Genomic DNA, 24,548 nt, shown 5'->3' with positions numbered 1-24,548 from the left:
AAAGGCCAGAGCTTTATCCACTGAGCCCTCACCTTTATAAGAATAAAACTGTCAGGTGCCCAGAGACAGTGTGGGTGTCAAACAGTGTCATTTCAGACCAATTGTTTTTCAAGTTCTTACAGGACAGCACATTAGGTTAGAAGCATATTAATCGGTTGTGCCTTCTGAATATTCATTACCCTGCTCCAGGAAGGATTCTGTGGCTTGTCTTTTCTACTCACTTAGAACATTTACGCCTGATGTGAGTGCAGTAACTTCAATAGAGTTAACTCCTGATTTCCAATAGTGTATAAAGGGGGAACACGCAGTCAGTGTAATGTTTATGTATTAACATCTCTTTTGACAAGAAAAAAGCAATAAAAATACCTTAGCATTGAACAGAGTTTGAATTTAAAATATTTTACTCTACGAACTGACAAACACAAAATAATGACTGATGCAATTGATATAAATTTGAGTTCTATAATAACTACAGAGGATAAAAACAAAACTAGTCTGAAAAACAAAAGCTGAAAAGTAGCATTGGGGCACATTTTTGCTGTCTTTATACTCAAAAGCCTTAATCCAGAGTTAACAGAAGTTTGCAAAACAGCTCCCATTATCTTAAAGTGGAATTGCTTATAGAGTATGGGTGTTACACAGAGAGAGCAAGAATTTAAAAACTTGGTTCTCATTGCTGAAATTGGAACTTTTCACTGCTACTTGATGCTAACATCTCCTTCCTCCTCACAGAACATTATTCTTAAGGTGGGGTTTTTTTTGTTTTCTATAGTGCTAAACTGTTAAAGAGTTATATTTTCATGTTTCTGTCTCCCTAGAAAGGGTTATCTCAGTCAAGACTATTTCAGTTAAAAACGCTTCCTTATTTTACAGCACCAGCTATTATAATCCTACAAGTAATCCTTTCCAACGCATCAGTTCAATGGGACTATACATGGGCCACATATCTAAACACATCAGCCTTGACTCAACAGCGAGACAGTGACACACTCAAGCGGGCACTGAAAACTGAAGGAACTACTGCAACTCAAAAAGATAACTCGTGTCTTGTTATGGGCAATTACTAAAAGAAATGTCATAGATTTTGTAACTTCTACAACAGAAAGGGCCTATTATTACACATGGGCTTTGTTCTTCTCTTGCAACTCTAAACCGCCTAAGAGCTTATGAACAGTATTGTTCACAAACTGCCAAAGGGTATCACGAGAAATTGTCACCCTGCTAAAGAGGGTTGAAAAGTGATGGACTTTAGTGTCACTTGCAGTGGAAGACGCAGTCTGCAGAACCTCTCCAAATTGTGAGAAAGGGCAAGGCACTTCACAGTTGCATATTCTCCTGTGATGGAATAGCAGAGACAGTATATGCTGTGAAATGAGTATGCTGCAAAACAATACTGCAAGAAGAATGAGTGAACTTGGTCTTCCAAGGAAGCAGAATTTGAGAGCTGCTGTTGTGGATAGACCTAGATCTCTTACCATACTCTCTCTCTCTGTTTAGGTTATTCCTTCTCTGAGTATTAAGAGAGGCAGGAATTGGAGCAATACAGAGGCAAAAAGTGAACAACTTAATAATCCAAAAATGGAAAGCTGTACACCAAAAAACTAAAAACCCTTCAACTACCGATTGCTGGAAACTGCAGAGTATTCTCGGCATGTCATTATACTCTTCCATTGCCCCATTTTATTTGTCTTCCCTGGGCACATGCGGTTGGCCATTGTCAAAGACAGGATGGTGTATAAAACCCAAGAGTAGGCATACACACACAACTGCATGATTAATTCTTCTCAAGTTCTCAATAGTTAAAGCATTCAGATAGAACAGGAGATCCCCCAGAACAGAGGACCAGTATTAGCTCATCTAATGTCAGCATGATTTATCACAGAGCAGGAGTTCAGGTTCGGAAATGAGGCTGGGACTCAGTCCACCAGCCAGAGCAATGATAAGCTTAAGTGATGCATGTATAACATCACATTCTCAATAATGTCAAAGTAGATTTTGTAATTGCGTGACAAAGCCCTCAAGCTTTCTTAGACATGATATCACAAAGAACTTTGGCTTTCTGGACTAGTCGTACATTCATTTTCTCCTGACAAAAGGTAAAGTGGTTTATTTGTTTAGAAACAGAAGAAAGCTGGAGGAAAGAGAATTCACGTTCTCTTTAACCTCACCCAGTACTGTTTGCTATATGGGAAATAAACATAGAGTAAAGGGGAAATATCAGTTGCTCTGCTGATTCTCCAACCCTTTCCTCAGTGACAGGAGAAACTGTAATAGCAGAGGCTTTTCAGCTGTGGCACTCTGAAGACTGTTTCTGTGGGAATCTTTTCCTGATCTCAACGACTTTACAAGGCACACACCACTCTGCTCCTTCTACCACTTCTGCTCTGGTTCCTTTCGGTCGCCACTGCCTTCTGCTCCCCACCACACTGTGGACTTGCGGGTCCTTCACCTGGGCAGCAACACTAGGGCTGGCAGAGCTGACACACTTGCTCTCACTCACACTCCCCCCAGTGTTGCTGCTTGCTCTGTCAGCAGATACTTAACACAATACAGGTCTGCATTCTGGGCTGGTACCGGATCTTTGGATTTAGTCTGTTATACCTAATTCTAATCATCATTGTAAGACAAAGACCAACCCCAAAATTTCTTGGCAGGCTGGAAATGCCAACGACTGGAATCGTGCAACCACATGTTCCAACACATGTGGGCTCTTCATACCCACCCCCACAAAGTGCCATCCGTGTATTCAGTGATTCTGTCTTTCATTTACTTTAAATGCTGTTTGCCAGCGCTCTGCCGAGGGTGGCCCTTACTACAAATGTCAGCCTTGCCAATATGATGGAGCAGAAGTAAGAACCTGTTCAATTATAGTGAATTTTGTTAATACAGAAAGGGGTATAGAAGTGCAATCTACATAGGTAAACCTGTTTATAACAGAAAAACACATTTAATAAGTAGTTCATGTATTAATGACAACTGAAAAAAAGGAATCATTACCACTATAGTGGAAATAGCATACTGTGATTACGGACTAAAAATAAAAACTTAATTAACAAGTTTCATGTCTCAATAAGAAATTACAATGCAGTTCATGATAAAATGGATTAAAAAATGAAAAAAAAAATCTGTACTCATTTCTATTGTGTTACCAATATGAAATGACAAGAAATATTCTTAACAAAGGCAAAGGTTTGTTAAATATGTACTGCCGTTTTTATCATGTTAATCATGAAGTCAGAAGTTATGACTCAAGGATAAAAACAGACAAGGAAAACATTGTTTTATATATATAAATTTTAAAATCTGAAATATAGAGAATCTTGGGTTTAAAATGGAATTTAGTTTGGAAGCCTGACAGTTGTCACCTCACAGATTTATTTCTTGCAGTATTTTACAGTGGAATCTCTTGCAACAAGCAACCAGTAAGTGGAGCAGACAAGATAACTTAGCACATGATAAGAAGGGCATGGACTTCACTGTTAGGGTTTTTTTATAATTTTGAAGGAGAAATTTCCTTCAAAGAAAAGAAGCTCATGTTTATAAGATGTTACTTGACCAGTTACTGATACTGCTGGCATATATAGCAAGTTGATTAAAATCTCAGTATTTCATAAGCATGAAGTTTAAGAGCTCATGCTTTATTTCTCCAGACATTATTTGGCAACGAACTTAATTTAAATAAAATAAAAATTTACATTCTTTTGTCAAGGCCACTCATGCCTACAAATACAGTTAAATTTGTGTCACATGGATATTACTGGTCTACAGAAAAAAATATGTAGATGGGTTTTAGTAAAGCAAAAAACTGTGTTTTGAAGTTCGCAGGATGCATAACACTGTACTTTCACCAAAAAAAGTCAACAATTACATTACTAATATGTATTATTAACAGCAAAGTAACATTACTACTGTTAGTAGTTATTGATTACACATTCTAACATGTTTAACTTTCTTAAATACTAACATCCTTTTATTCAAATGAACTGCTTAGTTTTATGTGGATTAAAATTTTTGTGTAAGTGCTATGTATTTCTACAAGTAGCAATTGGAAATGGTCATATTTGGGTAAGTTTCTCTGGCAAAATACACTCAGTCAACTGTGTGCAAAGTATATAGGAAAACTGTACAGTATAATACCAAACATTTTTTATCATCCAATGATTTCCCCAAATGTCAGTTTCATAGCAATGATACTCAATAACATACCTCCCTCTCCCCGAAAAGTGGGGAAATGCAGGCAAAACAACTTACATGTAGGTATGCCTGTATAATATTTTTTAGGCAGATCAAACTCCTTGTTCTTGAGTTTAAAGCATGCACACACTTACTCTGCTCATATTTTGAGCTGACCAGGAGCTGTGTAACTGCATTAATTCTTGAGCTAATATACCGTGGCTCTCAACAGGGCTAATTAGTTTGGGTTCAACCCCATGTTATAGCTCCAGATTGGCTTGGAAAGTAATCAAAGCAAGCTCACATCTGTCTATATAAGACCATGTGTATATACCTGGTACCACTAACAAGAAATAATGCATAATAATTCTCAGTTTGATATTCATTTCTTCCTCTTTTTTTTTTTTTTCTTTTTTTCTTTATAAAGGTAACAGTTTATGGAAGAAATAAATATTTGAATAGCAAGTTAATTCCAGAAAAAGAAAAAACACACTGACTTCATCACAGGCCATGCTATTACATACATACAAGACAGCCCTGTACATTCATGACACTAGCTAGCATTCTTAAGTTTTACTTTTTGAAATGTAAAACAATGCTAGCAATTAGGAATGGGTCCAACCTTTTTTATATATATATATATATATATACATATATATATATGTATATATATATAATCTGTGGAATAAGCAGAGCAAATTCTGCAATCAATAAAGGATTCATAGATTTAAGGCCAGAAAGGATCACTGCATCTGCTATGTTGTACAATGCTACAGTGTTGGACCATCTCCCTGTTCAATCTGTAACATGCTTCTGAGATGGGTTTCTGAGCTTCAGCTCATAGGGAGTAGAGAATGGAACTTGACATGCCTTTCTTTACTAAGACTCAGGAGCTACAACTTCTTAATTCCCTTCTGTCAGAAAGCAAACACCCTTTTCTCACCCTTTTTGCCTGTAGTAAAACAAAAAGATTCAAAACTATAGGATATATTTGAAACAATTGTTGCAAATATAGATTTTGCAATGCCGTCCGTATAACCTGCCTGAACACCTGCAGCCTTGATGCATGAGGTGGCTCAGCTCCATCATTGCACCTCATTATGCTTGGCAGGAAGGCAAGGAGATTGTTGCAAACTTTAGCAGATCATCTCTATAACTTATTTGGCTTTAGTCAATACATGACTCTACAGTAAGTCCAGCTCACCAACCCTCTCTTTTCATTTGCTATGCCTGCTGCTTACAAATTATGTTTTTTCCTTAACTCACCCAAAAGTGTTGACTTTTGCTGCCTGTTTCTACTGAGACATGAATGGACCTTGCTCAGTAATCCAATTAACTGTCCTTTGAAGACAGCAAGATGCAGCTGTAGTCAGATCAGAAGACCAGGTGTATAAAGAGTAAAATGTCAGAGCACCAAACCAGTAAATTCTGCACTGAAACAATTTGCCCAGTACCTTAGCAAGATAACAAATTCTATAATTATGTGCAATTGTGGAATACAGACTTTGCAAGATACCAAATTCTATAATTATGTGCAATTGTGAAATACAGACTTTGACTGCTATAAGTAGTTCATATATGTCTTTGCTGGTTTTCAGTTTGTCTGTAGGTGTTGCATTGATTTACACTCATTCATGTTTCAAAATGTTACCTGCAAAAAAGAAGATGGTTCTTGGAGCACAGACCTGTGATAAAGGAAAAATTCTGTGGGCTCTGAGTCCCACTATTCACAAAACGTCTCAGCAATCAAAACCAAACATATTTTTGTTCTGCAAAATGCTGCTAGCTAAATTCTAATTTTGTAAAATTAGAAACCTGAATTCATCAGAACATAATAGTTACTGCTGCCCTCTACCAGAAGTCCTCCAGGCGGATGGCTGAAATAAGGCGCTACTTGCCATTCCTTAAAAACATGTTAAGGCTTGCTAAACTAGTCTCATCAGAACTGAACTAAGTTGACTAAAATCTTTTTAGACCACAGGTCACTCAATGCATCTAACCAGACAATTTTTGTACTCCAGCTACACATATTTATGTGTATGCATTTATTTACATAAATTGCCCTGTTCAAAAAAAAGAATTCCCAATTTTCTACAGTATAAAACAATATAAAAATACTGCACAATTATTCTTAATATTCTAGATCTACATCTGGACAAATCAATTATTGTGAGCTAATTTCAGTTATTAACTAGCTCCCCTGTCTAAAAGCTACTCAGAAAAAAAAAATTATATTTTTTGCTAATATTTTACAATGCTTTTTCCTGCAAATAAAATTACTTAAATTCGATTTACAGATTGTGTTTTCATTAACTGATATCCAGTTAATTAAACTATATTTCTATTTATTTGATAGGTCACATGTTATTCCCAGACAGAAGGAAAGACTAAACATTTTGCCACTAAGTGTCATGGTGTTTTTCCTGCGTTCTTTAGAATTAACGTTTTTTGCAGACAGATTATCATTAAGAACCTATGAAAAGCATGCACTTCCTTTGCACTAGCATACCCTGCTTGCATGTTAGTTCCTTATTCATATGAAGAACAACCAGTCACCAAACATTTATTTTTTTTACAAAAGTTCACAAAAAGGGACTAAAAAAAAAGAAACCTACAAGCTTTACCAATCATATCAATTTTGTATAAGAGAGATGTACTGCCATATTCACCTGTCTGTAAAGCAGCTTACATAAGAAAGCTTGAAAAAATCTACCACTTTTATCAATATAAAACAAATGAATCAGTAAATATTTAAAATTTATGAGGCATTTCTATGTGAAAACAATCACACTAAATAAGCTGATTCAGGCAGTTCTAGGAAAAGCTTTAGCTGAAAACCTAGATTTACAATCTATCCTAAAAACAAGCAGAACACAGCACCAATCCAAGCATTAGCTCAATTAAAAAAAGGGAAAAAAAATGAAATCCCTTCTCAGCTTAATAACTTGTTAGATCTTGACAAGTGCAACAACACAACAATAAGCCAGTCAAAATGAGTTTTTAAAGCGAGGTTATGCCCTTCATGTTGTGTTATCACAGTGGCAGATCAAACTGCTGACTTGGACTCTTTCTGCCAGCAGTGCTGATGCTGCCTCTATGAAGCTACTGTCACAGAATAGTCATGGTACCTGCTCTTGCCTATAGAAAAGCACTAAATTGAACTCGAAGTAGTGTCTTTGTGATATCTTTTCAACAAGTCATGTCCCATTCAGCCTGCTAGTTTATCTCTGTCAGGCTGGGGGCCCAAGTGGTTTGCATGAGCTGTCAGGGACAGGTACACCAACCTGCTCAGTGCTAAGGAGGTAATGCATCTTTCGGGCTTGGTATTGCTTTTCCTTTTCCTTCTTTTCTAGGTCTTTCCTTTTCTCTTCATTTTCCTTCATTTCTGTGTACTTTTGGAGTTCACTCCTGTAATGAAATAAATCTGCTAACAGCATTACAACAATAAAAGATGTGCTAATGGTTTATTTGACTTTAACCCTTGTATAGCTTCATGGCATTCTGCTGTTATGTATTAGCAGTACAGTGACACCACTGGAATGTAAAATTACAGTTAAATTCCTCAGCAGCGGCATTCTACATGGATATAACTGAAGAAATAGGATTAAAGTGATAAAAACTATGAATAATATATTAGTTCATATTGCTTACTGTACTGAAGAATATGTCAACCTACATATTTCTATAGCCTGATAAAATAGTATTCTTCAATGTGCTTTTTTTTGCCTTCAAGCATTATTTTAGTTTGAATGTCTCTAAGCAGAAGTTATAATTTAGTGATTTTGTTTCAAATGGTTGTAAAATAAAAGTGGTTCACATATTTCAGCCAAGGCCTAGCAACACCTCCTTCTGATCTGCAAACAGGGGAGACCTTATGGAATGAGAGAGGACAGCAGACACAGGGTAAGAGTTGGCATTCACTTCTAGATCCTTGAGCCTTTTGTAAGGCTGAGAATATAGGCAGAGAGAAGAACTGGATGTAAACCTTTTACGCTTGCAATGTCCTTGAAAGGAGTTTCCATAGCACTAGGCTTCTTGCGCAGGTTACTTCCTACCCTGGTCTGACAGCAACAGTCCAGTCACCACAAAAAAACCAAAATGTAATTGCCTTATGAGCTACTCATGACCGAGGTTTGCAAACACACAGTGTCATCTAAATGGGTGGGTCCGTGTATTCAATAGGTTATGCAAAATTCTTTCATTGTAAAAGAAATAAGGAACTGTACCCAACACTAGCTCTCAAAGAATGGAGAAAACTAATGATCTTAACTGAATGTTTAGAAGAAAACTTTAACAGAAAATGGGTGTAGATTGCCCCCTCAATGGCTTTTTTTCATAAAGCCAGGCTTGCCATAAATTACACAAACCGTGGAGTGAATTAATGTTCTATAAGAAACAAAATTCCATGCTATTGTGCACAGTGCACATGTATGGAATTTTTTTGACCCAGTTAAAAAAGGTTAGTGTGATTAACAACTGTTATTTTTGTTACTAAGAAATTGCTAGTTCAAATTAACCTGTGTGCCAAAGACACTGAGCATATTCAATCAGGCATTTAGATTGTTTAAAAGGTAATAAAATGAGTAAATTCTAGTTTTCATTTTTTTAAGCATGCATGTATATGATAAAACAAAAAGCAAAGAAAAAGATACTATTCACATATATGGATAACTCAAAAACTCCAGCAAAACAGATCATTTAGAGAGGTTCACATTAAGAGTCTCAGTTGTTTCAATAAGTAACAAATAAGACACTCCAGGACAAGGGTCAAATCCTGTCAAAATATGCACATGGATAAGTTTGCTGATATGAATAATCCCATGGGAAAGTCATACTGCTCCTGAAAGTGTTTTTGAGACTGTGACTCAGACTTTTTCTTCATATTTTAATTATCATAATATTAAATTAGCTCATCAAAATACGTGAAAGAGCAGTAATTGCTTTATAAGTACAAACACTATGAAATCACATTCTTAAATACAATTGCAATGAAGAATTTTTATTTGTTTGATGGTATCTTTCAAGTTTTTATCAACTAAAATAAGTACAATATTAAGTAATTAAATATGGTTTATTTAAAATGTAACAAAAATAGAATGAAAAGGAAATAAATTAAAGACCAGAAAAGATGTATAGGTCTGTTTCAATCTCTGGAAATATTTTTTGTTGCAGTTTACTGTTAAAGGCTGCTAATACAATATTTCATACAAGGTTACTTATGAAGCACATTGACGTTTAAAAATCACCATGCTATGCTTTTGCAGCAGTGTAATTTTTTTCCAACATAAGATTAAATTGCAAAATAAATGAATTACTTAGAGTGGCATGGCCCCCATTTTGCCACCCTTCTCTTGAAAATTGCTTATTAATATGAAAAAAGAAGTTGGAAAATAGCCTGTTTTACTTTATGCATAGCATTTTGGGGCCTCAAAGCCTGCAGAGACGGACTAGCTGCACATTTTAGATTGTGTTGGCAAGCGGGGACGATGACCTTTCTGACCTGCATCTCAAGGCTATTATTAATCGCTAAGTAACCTGGTAAAGCCAAACAAATTTGTTTCCATTGAAAGGATCTCTATCTGTGTCTGAGAATTTGTGCTGTACCAAACAAACCTCATTAACTGTGTCCATTTTTGACAAAGAACTAGGAGTTGTAGAGATTGGCGACCTTTCTTTGTCCTTAAGGTACAGATTTCAGAGTCACTGCATGTAGGTACATCAACATTTTTACTTGGAAACTCTTTGTTCTATATCAATCAATCATAAACAAATGGATAAAGAGACAATGCATATAGTATCGACTTTGTTCTTTTATTTTATGCCACTTTACCTTCAAAATCAGAGTGTATGATCAGTGTTTTACATACTTAATACTATTTCTTGTTCCTTTTTGATTACAGAGTCCTCTATTCAGCTTTAGTACCACTATCTAGAACTGATGAAATGTCTATCAACATATTACTGCCGTTTATTCATGTTCTTATATAGTCATGTACTTCTTCCCAACAACAGATATGGGAGCTCTATTATTTAGAACACAACTGGTGATGAAAACCCTCAAATAATGATAAAAATATAAATTTGTATTACAGGTGTAATGATAGTGGGATGCAAAATGTTTCCCATTGTCATTTGTCTGAATTTACCAGATTACTTTGAATGAATGATTAATAATCATTATTTCCTGAAATTAAATGAAGTCTAAAATGCTTGTTGAATTTGAATGTAATTCATGATCTTTTCAAACAGTACTATCATCCAAATCATCATGATCCTTCCTGCTTATCACACATCCTTACCAATGCTGTACCATAATCTTTTTAAAAGCTTGAAGGATCTTTTTAAGCAGTTACAAATAATTTTTAACATACTTTGGCAGCCTACACATTTTGACAGTTGTGCTAAAATATTTCCATCCTGCGTTATACCGCTCTGCACAGTTGTACAGAACATGCAGATAATTCTGTCTCAGGGATAGTAGCTCCCAAGCTGATTGTCTCCTGAGAAGCAGTACAAAATAAGGAGTATGTAGTAGTCCAAACATTGCTTGACTGGGAAGCATAGATGCTTTAGCATAAACATAGATTTATTCTAAAGCTATTTGAACCTGAAACTTTCAACCCTTTTACCATACTTTCAAGAATTTCATAGGAGCAACAAAAGCAGAGAATTGAAAAGTAGTTGAATAAGTGTATAATTTTTGACACATTAGCAGATTAATACTAACATGTTACACACCGTGCAGGTGGCTTCACTGTTACCATACACAATAATGTGTACAAGTGATACTGAAGACATAACTTTATACTTCCAAACACAGACTTCCAGACACCTTACATGTAAATGTGTTCATTGAGAAGTTTCATGCTCATGACCTTCTACATGTATGTCTTCCCAGAGAAAATAAATCCAAATTCCATTAAATTGAAAAATTTTTGAAATTCAGTATCTTCAGATTAAACCCTTACACTGCCAGCCTTCTCTTTGTCTACACATATCTTAGGTTGATTGAGCAATAATAAGCAATATTTTCATGGAACTGTGTGATATTATGAATACTAAATGTGATGCAAGATACTGTGTGGACTTTGGACCAAATTTGCTTCTGGATGAACTTTTCATGGTTCATTGTGAAGTGGGAAAATTGAATACGCACAAATTGTTTGGCCTGTATTTTTAAAGCTTCATCATTTTTTTGGGAAAAAAAAAGAGTTCTGTAAATGCAAAACACGTTTTAGGTTAATTAATAATCTTGTTCTATTTTTATAAATGATTTGTCTGTAGCATGGCTCATAGTTGGAATAGTACTGCTTATTAAACTGTTAAAACTGAAAAAGTGGGTAATTTTTTTAGCACATAATCTTTTCATTACATTAAAGTTTATCTCAGTATATTAACAGCATCTGCTGCATCTTCCTGCAAACCTGGATTCCCATATAGGCTTAGTCCAGAGTTCTCCCACACAGATTTTTATGGAATTTCTTTGTAGATGAAATATGTGTAAGTTTTGACAAACAACATGACAAACATCATGATCTAAAATTGTTCAACAAATCAGAAGAATGTCAAAATCTATTAGCACAGGCTTAGGATGCATTTTTATTTTGTTAAAACAATGAATATACTGGGTAACACAAAGTGTGTTTTACTTGTCATAGAGAATGTTTCATGTAATTGAAAATAGGCATAGGGTTATCAATATGTGTGCTCAAAGCCCAGAATTAAAAATTATCTTGTGCAGCAAATAGGTGAAGTAGCTATTGATTTGTAAATGATAAAATTATTGCTTTATACAATTTGAAAATAAAACATTTTCATATGACAAGGTAACTTATTGTTATTCTGATACTTCATTATGCAGTAAGCATATGCAGTATGCAGTGGTGTCGGTTCAAGATATGAGATGCAAATTCAGTTGACAGTGCTCCTGCTGTCTGTATAAAGGTTAAAAATACACATATAATATTGTTCCTGGCACTTTTGGAAAGGTCTTCAAGTGATTATTCCAGTAATATACAGATTTTAATAATTCTGCATAGAACTTCATCGTTTTACAAATTCATACTGACCTACATTTATTGAACTTTATCAAACTATTGCATTCTGTTTGCATTTTCACTGGCATTCTATGGTCCTTTGACCAGATAACCATAAAATTATAATATTAACTAAAGTAAAGGGCATCTGAGAAAATCAATAATTAGTATAGTTGCCTAGAGTACCCAGAAAGTGTATAAAGTTATTGTGATTTTAAACAATTCAGACCCCAAATCATAAAATTTCTGCAACACAGGCAGTAGGCAACCTTAGCATAAAAGAAGATAACCTAAATCGATTTTACCTTCCCAACTATATATCATCCTACCTCCTCAAATACAGAATATGGAATTGAAAATGAAATTAGTTGGACAATACTTCTGATACACCACTGCATGCCACTTGATTTCACATTACATTGGTGTAGGCGAGAATGCAATATGACCTGCCATGGTAATATCATTTGACTTAATCTATTATATTTGGGAAAAAATGAAATATATGTACAGACTAGCCTAGGATGTAAAAATAGTTTGGAGAGCTCTGTACTTTAAAGGCACAGTTTTAACAGAACATACATACTACATACTTAGCTACGTAACATCAGACAGCTTGATCATCCTCAACTTTTTCCTGACTTTTTGAATGAACCTGTTCAAATTTACTGAACAGACTACAGCAGCTCTGTAACCCCCTTACTCCTCTCTACCGTAATGTATACTTCTGTGTGTATCCTGACAGAATCCCTTGGCCAAACTGTTTGATCTCAAGTTGCAGTGAAACATGTTCTGAGAGGCAGTCAATTATTAGTTGTACAAGGTAATCTTACTGCCTAGGAGACCCATCACAAATGTGTGTCCAAAATTCTTACTAGTTTTAAATGTGAATGTTTACATCAATCCATTCAAAAACTTAATCACAACACTCCCTTCAAAATCTGGAAGAATGCTACTGCTCTGTCATTGCAGTGCAGTGAATAGGAAACTAATTTGACTCCTTAGGATGAAAAAAAAAACAAAAATAAATAAAGCTAGTATGTAAGCATGCAAAAAAAACCCTACAGTTTCTATTCTTATTAATTTTACAGAAAGAAATTAATAACACTTTAACATCCCATTATAATTTGTGCATAGTAGAACATACTGTGCCCATCCTTCCTTAGTCACGTAGTGCACACTGCCAATGGAATTAAGTGACATACGAGTTCAAATGTCAAGGTCCACAATGTGATCAATATACTACGTAGGAAATGTGATGAACATAGCAGTGAAGGGCATACAGTGAATGAATACCTTGTGCAGATCAGGAGATCAGGACACAGCATGTACCAGACGATAGGAAGGAACAGACTGATATATCTTTCTTATCCTTCCAATTTCCACTGCTGCACAGTTACTCAAGAAAGTGCAACAGCTTTTCAAAATACTGATTGCAGAGCCAGTTTATAAATAAAAAGGGAGTATTTTCCCTAATCCATTGTACAGAATCTTTTTATTAACTTTTCAATAACAACTCATACAGTGTATTTACTCACATCTATTTAAAAACTACTTTTTTGGTAATATATAATATTTTCAAATGTTTCCATTTTCTGGAGATATGCAACTTATTGGTCAAAACATTTTTCCTTTGTGTGTATAAATCCTTAAAATGATTTTACTTGATACTCATTTGCAGCACAGAATTCTGTGAAGTTAAAAATATTTTTTGTAAAAAGCCCAATTTAAATGATGTTTTGTTACTTAACTATTTTGATTTCATTAAACTGCAAAACCCACCCTTTACGGATGTGCATAAGAGTAACTACAACACCGAAGCTTCTGTTGACTGAGGAACTGGATGCAAGTACAATGGTTCAAGATTATTTATGCTCAGGTCTATACTAGTAAAGCTGACCATAGCAGGAAAAATATTTTTACTCCATGTCTGTTTGCTATTTACACCTCCATGGAAAATCAGCCTTACTGATTAGCTTAAACAGTGAAATTAGTATTTGTGGTAACAAAGCTGATCTGGCCCAGAACGGATAACAGAGCCCTAACACAAATTATGCTGATAGCAGTTTAGCAGCAGTGATCATTTCTAGCAGAGTGTCACTGCTAAGCTGCTAGGACAGCAGTCCTGTTCTTAATTTTTCCAGCAACATATAAAGAGGATGTCTACCACGGCCAAATACCATTGAAAGTTTTCTAGTGAATGTCATGTAAAGTATCTGTTATCTTTTGGCACTGCAATTCCCAGAAGACTATATATGCTACCATCTGCGCAGTAATAACTAGAGGAAAGCACACTGCTATGTTTTGCTACAGTTAAGCTGTTCCCAGTACTAGAATGAACTCATTTAAGCTAACTGTTATCTCTCTGCTGCAGTGCAGGACAATGTAGACATATCTGTATTCCTTTTACTTTAATATATGGTACTTGGCAACATTTACAATATTCAACATTATGTGATTTAGAAAGCAAACATGACATTATAACTTCTAAAGGTCATCAGCTAAGTTGATTTTCCTTCTCAGGGTGTTATGAAACAGTTTGACTGAGACCTACTCCCTAACTCACATTTTTCACTTACTTTCATGTAAAAGTCTGCATATGTTTCCAAATAAAATGGTATGCTTCGTTCACATTAATCAGGTTTTACAATGGCAAGGCAGGCAGAGCTTTTATCTATTGACCCATTACGTATAGCTGAGCAGTAATGCCAAATCTCACAACTTCGTAGTAATTTTCACGGTACCTGATGGTTTTCTCAAATTCTGTATTCATGGAATGCTGTTACCACTTGAGCATCTATGATGTCATTTTTAATGAAGCATAAAACATTATGAAAGACACAGCAAATTAGTACAACTTTTATATAGCAAATGCAATTATTTTGGGAGAGATCTGACGCATTTTTAAATACTGCAGTGCTACTTGTAAGTATGTGATTTCACAGAAGTGGCTAATTGCCAAACTAAAATTATCAACTAGATCCCAATTTTCAGAAGTGCTAGGAAATCTTATCTCTTACTGTCTTGAAAACTTTGAAGGCATCAATAACCCCCAAAAATCAGGCTTTTTTTAGGATGGCATGCAAGAAATTACACTCAGCATTAAAGTTTATTCTCTGAAATTTGGGTTCTACCGTATAAACCAAGCTACATTAAATTATAGATTTAGGTATCCAATTCTTCATGCCTAAGGAATACATCCTACATTTAGATTCTATTGCCTACACCTGAGCATTTAACTTTCTGATCTGAGTACTAGATCCCTTCTTGAGTAGCCATGCACAATGCTAGGTGGTGGAGAGGCTGCCCACCCCCAAATACAAGTAAGCTAATGAGTGCTGCATCATTTTGTGTGTCATGTAAGCTGAAAGATCAAAACATTTGCAATCAGCTAGTTAATTGGACAAGAAAAGAATAGCCTGCTTGAGGAAAAGAGGTGGCAGATGTTGCTTTCTTGAAATACTTTGTTGTGTGGATTCGGTTTGAAGGTAGTAGGAACTATGAAGTTCAAGGTAAAACATTGTGATTTAGCCTCACTGTCAAGGATAAACAACTTAATGCATTCATGTAATTATCCCTACAAGGTGAAGAGTCTGAAGAATTTCAAAAGGGGATAATAATAAGTAACAGTTGTGCACTGCTTTAAAAAAATCATGCACGCAGTATGGGGGACTATAGCTTTTAAAGGGGTTATTCCTAGTAGCATTCAAAGAGATGAAGCTTTTTTTATGATACTGTGATGAAAAGGTATATAAATCAATGCATAAACTGACAACACATTAGAAGGAATTATTTTTTTTTTAATTTCTTACACACCTTAACTGTTTGGAGTTCTGATGCTGACAGTATTTTAAAAGATGATTGAAAGTGTCCAAAATGGTCACCAAAATTATTTTAAGCAGAGAGACATCTTGCAATGACCTCCATTGCTTAAGTTTGGTACAACGAAAACTAAAAGATAGCTAGATTCATGTATGGATTCTGAATAATAAAGGAGTTTTCAGTCTAGCAGAGGAGGACATAACAAGAAGCAATGGTTCAAAGATAAAATGAAACTATTTCAATGGGGAAATATGGGACATACTTTGAACACCAAAGGTAATTAACTCCTATAGTAGAATAAAAAGGGTATTTTCTATCTTTTTATGTTCTTAAATCAAGACTAGGTTGTTCAGCCAAAATTTAATTGGCTTTTTACAGATATTGTTATATCTGTAATTTTTTATTGATAAATATTATATCGGTGATAGATCTGAAGTCAGACTAGACCATCTGATTCAGAATAACATTATTTTGAGTGTCATAGAACAAAAAAACCAACACTGTTTTTTTTATTCCTCATTACTCTTCTAGACTGTAAAAATAGCAGACAATTAGTTTTTTCATTCTCTTCTCTGAGTCAGTAATTAAGAGAACTAACTCGTCTTAGATAACAGAAGGGTCTATTTATAATGGTCTAGAAAGTTAAAAAAATAATTAAATGGGACTATGAGTTCTTTCTTATTCTTAAACCCCTTTTTTTCATTTCAGACATTTTTCTTTTAAAACAAAAAGAGAAGTGGTTATGAGAGACTGTATGATGTTTTGCATCTCATGCAATTCCATGACACTTCATGGGATATTACAAGATACATCAATATAAAGGGAAGGACCATAACTTTCCACCATTAAAAAATCTGAAATGTCAAGGAAAGATCAATAAGCCTTCAAATACTCAAGTCAAAAATCAGATCATGAACTTGCGAAAATGCAAGGCATATATACCACACTTCTAATAACAAAACACAACAGTAGTGTGGCTCTTTTTAAAGATCTTCACCACTGTAGTCGCTATTTCTCCCTCATAAATGGGAAATGAGAAAGGCAGTCTAGCCTCAAAAGACTTCCATTAGATAAGGAAGTGCCAAAGAACACTTACTTAGTTTGGTTTGCCTTAATATTCCTGCTGTCTCTGAGCATTTTGTTAAACTGAGGTATGCTACTTACTTAATAAGGAGTTACAAAGTGTGTGAGCAGCTAATGGCAATTTTCTAGTTGCACTCAAACACTGTATCTTACATTATGATAAAAACCCCTTGTGTTAAATCAAACGGGCTGTTGTGCATTAATTCAAAAAAATTTGACACAAGTATTTTGATTTTCTTTTGTTTCTTTGAAGAACTCAAGAATAGGCTACATTCCAGCACATACTGGAAAAACTGCATGTGTAAATTAAGTACTCACTGATGTGTCTGCAGATACACCCACATATGAGCTGGAATATTTGGATAGTATAGAGCAAGCTTAGTGACATAATCGTTTGTATACAAATTGCTTCTACAAATAAAAGAAATATCTAATCTTCTAATGTAACACATAAATTTGTGCATTGAAATTTTATGCTTCATTATTAAACTGAAAATTGCACACCAAAAAGAACTATCACCTCGTTTTAATGACAAAAGAACTGCTTTAAGTGAGTTGAATAAATGGCACATAAAATTTGTCATAATTCTAATGACCTAAACAGCTGAAATGACTGGTTCTCCAAAAGGCACATGAAAAATATTTATATAGTTTTCCATGAGTCTTTAGTCTTCAAGTGCTACAGCTCTTCCTTGATAACCTAGTATAGCCTGTATATAGATGGCCTGTCATGTCTCTACAATTAGATAAAACACAACTGCTATAATGTAATCAGTTACAACCTGAAAATTATATTTTGAAAATCAAGTTTATTAATATGTAATCTTTAGGTAATCATATTTATCCTCCTAATTTACACAATATTTATGATACTCTACATGTCCTTGAAATAGGGAACAGGGACACTACACTGTGAAAAAGTGGCCTAGCTGCTGGAGTTCATAAATTTTGTTCAGCTTTGGATGAGTTCAAAGAATTGCCATGTAAGAAAAGCCTTACAGAGGGAATTTATCTGATTATGGCAGTAATAATTACCCAGCTGTTTATTGCAGATAGAGAAATAATTCATGTAGGCAATAGGCCGTGGTGGCAATGACACTCTGCATTTAGTAAATATGCAAACTGTTCACTTCTAATTAACCAAGCTAGAGGATGCCCTTATTAAATGTATAAACTAAAAGTGCCTTCCTGACAAGTGATGAATTGTTACATTGCACAAACTCTTGCCACAGAATTACTGGAGTGAACTTGGGGCTTAACTTCATTAAGAGATCTTGTGGGATAGTTAAATGAGGATGGACAGCATAACAAGACCTACCTGACAGTCAATGATATGTTAGGGCTTAACGGAACTGTACCTCTTCCCCTTTTCTACTTATTTCACAGTGAAGATCCTGCTTCAGACAAAATATAAGACTGTGAAATCTGTCTATATAAGACAATATATAATGCTAAGATTAGTTAGTCTTTATCTGCAGAAAAAAAATTTATTAGCTGTCAATATTTCTAACTGACCTATTTAAAAATAAAAAATCTATTCAGACACTGCAGTGCCTTCAAAGCTCACAGGTATAACTGTTTATATATATATATATATATAAAACACTATGTTGTCACACCTGTTCTATTCCACCTTCACCAAAAGTAATCAGCTACACCAGACTATTTTGTTCAATGAGGGAATGCAAGGATCTCAAATTTCTTTCTACTCACTCAGATTAAAAATTTTCCTTTGGATACCAGTAAAATAAAGCATAATGTTTAAACTGTTACTCCTAATGGTGTGCTTAGTGCTATACAAAAATACATGAGAAAATACAGCCTTCGATCTTTAAAGATTACAATCTAATCAGTTACTTATTTTAAATATGATATTCATGTGTATCTGCAAAAGTTGTTCTACATTACACAGAATTAGCTGAAAACATGGCCAAGATTGTTTTCACCACTTGCTCAAGACAGACATGTATAGAAAGAATAAAGCACTTGAGGTATGTCTAGCTGAATCTGCATTGGAAATTCAGCTTACTGTGTAATCGTAACGGTTCCTACCTTAGCCTCACTGCATTCAGAAAGTGCTTTGCTATGGAGTTAAAACAGGGTATTGCCTGCTTTATAGCTTTACCCAATCCATTACAATTTCATGGACAAACTAAAAAGACAAAAAGTCCATCTAAAATGTCTTGGTTTGTAAAATTCATTATTAAAAGCCTACAGGTATATAAGCATATATGCCGTATACAAGCATGTATGTAAATGAAACTGTATTAATATGTAGGAAAAGACCTGAAAATGGACTGACTTGTCAAAGAGGGTTTTTATGCTCGGAACATGTGAAGAAAGCTGGATTTATGGACAACATGTTTAAGAAGGAACAACCATCACAAAATACATAACTGTAGAGAATATTTTAACCAGATGTGAATCCCTTTAAGCTGGTCTAACTCCCACTTAAGTTAATATGACCATCTTAATATTGTTCAATGGGAACTAGGTCAAATCACAGAGAAGAATGAAATAATGCATTTTTTAAGTCTTATTCATCCTAACAACATCACGTTTGGAGCTATGGAAGTACTCTGGGATCCTCAGTGGATTACAGCTCTGTTTCCTACAAGATCCAGCAGTTATATCTAAACTCCTCTGGAAAAGGCACAGATGTGTCAGATTATGTGCCCTACCACTCAAAATTTAAATAAAAGAAAGCATATTTGGCACTTGCTTCTATTTCTGTGGCTCCCAAAGAAAGCAAACAGGATAAGTTTACATTCAGAAAATTCTAATTACAGGTAAATAAGTTAAAAAGCTTAATGTATTTCCTCTAGATATCTTTGAAGACAAGGAAAAGAAGATGGTTGAAGATAAATTAGTTAATTAAACATCAAGTGAAAGACAACATTACAAAAACGAGGGTTTTATTGTTGCAAGAATTCCAAGGAGCTGTCTGAAAGGATTTGGCACTAATTGAAAATAGACTACAGAATCAATTGCTTCTGCAGTCAATGAGGAGGAACATTTTAATTGAATTATAAGACAATATATACATTCTTCAAAACACTTTGACACTTGAGAAAATGGCCAGCACCTGGACTTATCTTTACCAGAAAGGAACAGAGAGATGGAGGCTGAGAAAGTTCTCCTAATATTACTATGACAACAGATGATTAATTTCAAGACCTCTTCATGGAAAATAGCAATACCTCAGAAGCTTTAAGAAGCAAAGTACTTCTGGTAAAAGTAAATAGACCTTTGTATTGCTCTAGTAATTAAGAATAAGCTACATACTTGTACTTTTTTCAGTACTACATGCTTGGGCATATTTGCAGAAAAGCTAAACACTGGATTAGATCACCAGCAACATGTAACAGTACTGTATTTCATTGTTCATTAAGATTATAAAAAATCAGACTGCACAAAGGCATTGTGAATGTACATATTGCCTAGGAAGTGATTTTATCACTTTGCATTTTCTATTTCCCTGACATTTCTTAAAGACCAAAAAGCTTTAATGATGACTGTGATACTAAACCTGCTGATGGAACTTGGATTAAAGTCACACTCTTCAGGGCCACTCACTACTAAAGCCAACAACAATGGAAAGAAGAATTTGGCATCAATCTTTTAAGTGTGTGAGATTCATGATTTATGATCATAACAGTATTTATGCACACTATGACACTTGCTAAAGCTAGACTCAGGTCATAGTTTGCTACCTTTAAGTCAGTGTGTGTTCATTAACCAAGAAAGCTGCCTGGATTGCACAAGAACCCCCATACCAGTACTTCGCCACTGCTTTCTTGGCTTTCTGGTACTGCTGTCTTACTGAGTTCTGCACCTAGGGAAAAATTTAAATGGTGCCATTCATCAATAAATGGAGCACTACATCCCAAAATCTTATCTCCACTTGCACACCTGACATACAGCAAAGTTGCTTTATGTAGTTTAAAGGCCAGCCTGTAGATAACCTTAGTCAAAGAACCACAAGTTAATCACACAGTTGGGCAACTGACATCATCCATAAATTCTTCTGATATAATGGCACCAGCATGCTAATTTATGTGAAGTGATGTCCATTTGCTTATCATGGATTAGAAACTGTTTCACATAAAACAAAATTCTAATGCATCATATGGAGTTATAGCTTATGCTAATTGCTTTTGGCATATTTCCCCTTGTAACCATACTGCCAGCTCTTACAGATGTTAAAGGCAGCTTTAAGAATGTTTCAAAACAAGATATTTCCCCTTAAAATTAAATACGCTAACTTCACTGAAAAGTAATGGAAATTATTTTAACACATGCATTTATATAAACAAGCACCCAACAAATCCATACTTAGAATACAGTGTGTGGGGGTATTTATTCTAATACAAATGGATGTTATAGAAGAAGTTTTATTACTAAAATCTAAATAACACAATTTTGTAAAATAAATATTTAAAAACAGGTTTCCTACTTGGTTGGTTTAGAACTTCCTAAATCTTGTAGGAAAACCAGAATTCAGGACTAATGAACCCATTTCACCATTACACTGAGGCTAAACTGTACAAATGTCAAGAAAAATCTGAGTATGTCCTTATGTAGATGGAGTTCAGGGTTCAAAGTCATTCTGTGGACATATGTCTAGGGATTCTTTGAATCACTTCTCAACTTAACTACTATAGACTCTACAGGGGACACCAGCAGACGCCACACCTGTTGGTTCTGTAGCAGTGGGAGGTAATGGGAATGCTGGAGGAAAGCCCACACGCTCTTCAGTCAGTCTGCGAGCTAAACTGACAGTTCATACAAAAACAGTGCCTTAAGTTAGGATAAGAAGTCTGCTAAGTGAGTGGAAACTCACACATAACATGACTATTATTATTTAATTATATTTTAGGTCAATTTCTGTTAAATCAATTTCTGTTAAACTTAATTACATCCCTCTATGGCTTTAAACTGGGGCAGCTTCTATTAAGTTTACTTTCTCCTGGGGTTTTCACAGTAAAGCAAATGATAAAGGTCTGGCTACTAAATGAGGGCAGCTATTAAATAAGGACGGCTTGTATTAAAGCTGAATGGTAAAGATGTGGCTACTGGTTAAGAAAACCCCTTAGTAAGGGATGTGTCTTGTATTTAAGAAAAATAGGGTGAAGGAGGAGAGAGCAGGAAACAAACTATGTTCAATAACTCCTACAAGGTACTCATAAGAAACTAACAGAATGACCAAAGTTTCATGGCAATTTCCTTTAAGTTTCTCTTAGAAACAGGTGAGTGGTAATTTGATAGCTCCTTAATGAAAGGGAAGAAAATACAGCACAACTCCCAGTTCTGGAGACCAAGAGGTAAAAACATATCTCAGAAGGACCTGCAATGTGATTTGAAGTAGTTGATAAATAAAAAATCTGTCAGCATTATTCTAGAAGGTAATACTGAGAACCATACATACCCAACACAGAATTACATCATAATTCCAGAAAGAATACAATTTAAATAAACTTTTGAAATTATAAACTTCTAGTGTGTATTTTGTTGGGGGGGTGCTTGTGGTTTTTTGGAGGGTGGGGTGTTATACCACCCTGAAGTTCCTCAAAGCAGTCTCTGTTTTACTGTGGTTCTATTGCCATTTGTGAACAAAATTGGTTCTTTACTAAAACTGACACTGCATTAATGCATATATTCTGATGAATACAGCTGTAAGAAAAATAAGAAAAAAATGTATTACTTCATGTATCATGTTGCATTGTTTCATGGTGTTCTAGATTGTGAAACAAAGCCAGACAAATCTGAGTGCACAAGTATATTAGTGGCTCTGTCCACTAACATGCAAATTTCCATAGTGCTGATGCTGGAATAAAACCCAGCATCTCACAAATGCACTCTATTCAGGCAATTCCTGGTGTCTTTTACAATGCACAATTGCAATAATTTCATACATGTAAAAATGTTTATGGACAATGAGCTTGTATACTCCCACATTTGATGTCATGGCTGATGAAAATATAGAGAGAATCTCTCCTCCACCTTGTTCACTATTCCTATAAAGAAACACAATAAGCCACCTTGGGGCCAAAGTAGTTGGCAGCAATTTAGCCCAATGACAGGAAAAATCTGTTTGGCTGAGGGTCTTCACCTGATCTTCACTAAACATCTGTTAGATTTCATGCGAAGAATGTTGAAGATAATATACATATTAGTTTTCAAACATACCCCAGTAAAGAGATTACTACTGTGATTCTTGATTGCACTTGAGAACTGATGCCTTTTAAAAAAATAAATTATATGATCCATTTGACCAAATTTGCACAAAAACTAATTTTAAATTTTTTTAAAATCCAAAACATGGAATTTTTCACCTGAAACCCATACATTTCCGTGAACTCAGGAAGACAGAACTCAAATTAGCAGAGTATCAATATATCAGTTGCCAGGTAAGAGCTCACACAGACACTTGGACACATTTTGATATACCTGAGTCATAGTGCTCACCTTACCTGTTAAAGAAAAACATCACAAAATTATTTCTTGATTAAATACCTACTTGATGCATAGGTTTAAAGTTTTTTAATGACCTGGAAACAATACCAGGGAATTTGATGAACATGGCAAAGTACTGAAAGGCAAATATTTTTGTAGTCCTCCAAAGTTAGATGTACACAACAGAGATCTATTGTGGGTATGGGGAAATAAAATGCAAAGCTCTAATCAATTTCTGTTCAGTACAGCCGGAATACCACTTGCTATCTTCTTCTATTCACACACATCAAAAGTCAATCAAACTGACAAATTATGAGTCTTGTTGCAGGCTTAGGCAGGGAATGGAGAAAAGCAACAGAACTATTATGAACAGAGAAGCAGGTTGTGTTTCTGCAGTTTATCCAGTTATATTCATTTTAAATCAGAAAAGTTATGTCTTCATTTACTTTCCAAGATTTCATTTAGTCTTCCTAGAATTCTACCTTTTCAAGAAGAGCACATATTTCAAGTATTTCAGAACAAGAATATGCTATACAAGAGATGACAGATTTTTTTAAGTTTGATTTTGCTGAGTGATGATCTAACTTTCTGCACAGAATATATTAAAATGAAAAGTAATGAGATATTAGAGGTAGGCAGTTATTAGCATGCTTCATTATACATAAAAATGTAACGCATGAGTTATAATGTTATGACAAAGAGAATGTAGCATCAGCTATAACTATGGAAAAACAATATAAACTAATAAGCAGCTTCCAAAGAAGTTGGCTAATTCTTCCCCACACCCCCTATAACTTGTACATGCTGGTTTTTTAACAGCCTCCTGGCTAAATTGTCTTTGCCATGTGATCTAGATAAGACTTCCAGAAATACTTTTTCACTAGATTCCCTTATATTCCCACACCTCAGAAAGCAAAGATTTGTCTCAGGTTTTCTGAACAGCAAAAACTGCAAGGATTTTGTCCAACACCTTTCACTTGC

At 34.9% G+C, this 24,548-nt stretch overlaps 1 protein-coding gene across 3 annotated transcripts in view; it reads right to left on the bottom strand.

Annotated features, from left to right (window-relative positions):
• Nucleotides 1-24,548, bottom strand: part of SPATA17 (spermatogenesis associated 17) — a 105,091-nt gene that overhangs the window by 62,607 nt on the left and 17,936 nt on the right. For all 3 annotated transcript variants that reach the window (XM_080408490.1, XM_080408491.1, XM_080408489.1), the window contains one exon: nt 7,458-7,581. In XM_080408490.1, the coding sequence (XP_080264616.1) occupies nt 7,458-7,581 (124 nt within the window). The remainder of the gene's footprint in view (nt 1-7,457; nt 7,582-24,548) is intronic.

This window comes from Falco punctatus, assembly GCF_963210335.1.
Source record: "Falco punctatus genome assembly, chromosome: 12".
Lineage (NCBI taxonomy): Eukaryota > Metazoa > Chordata > Aves > Falconiformes > Falconidae > Falco > Falco punctatus.
The sequence above is the reverse complement of the archived record's forward strand: the minus strand, read 5'-3'. Positions and strand labels throughout refer to the sequence as shown.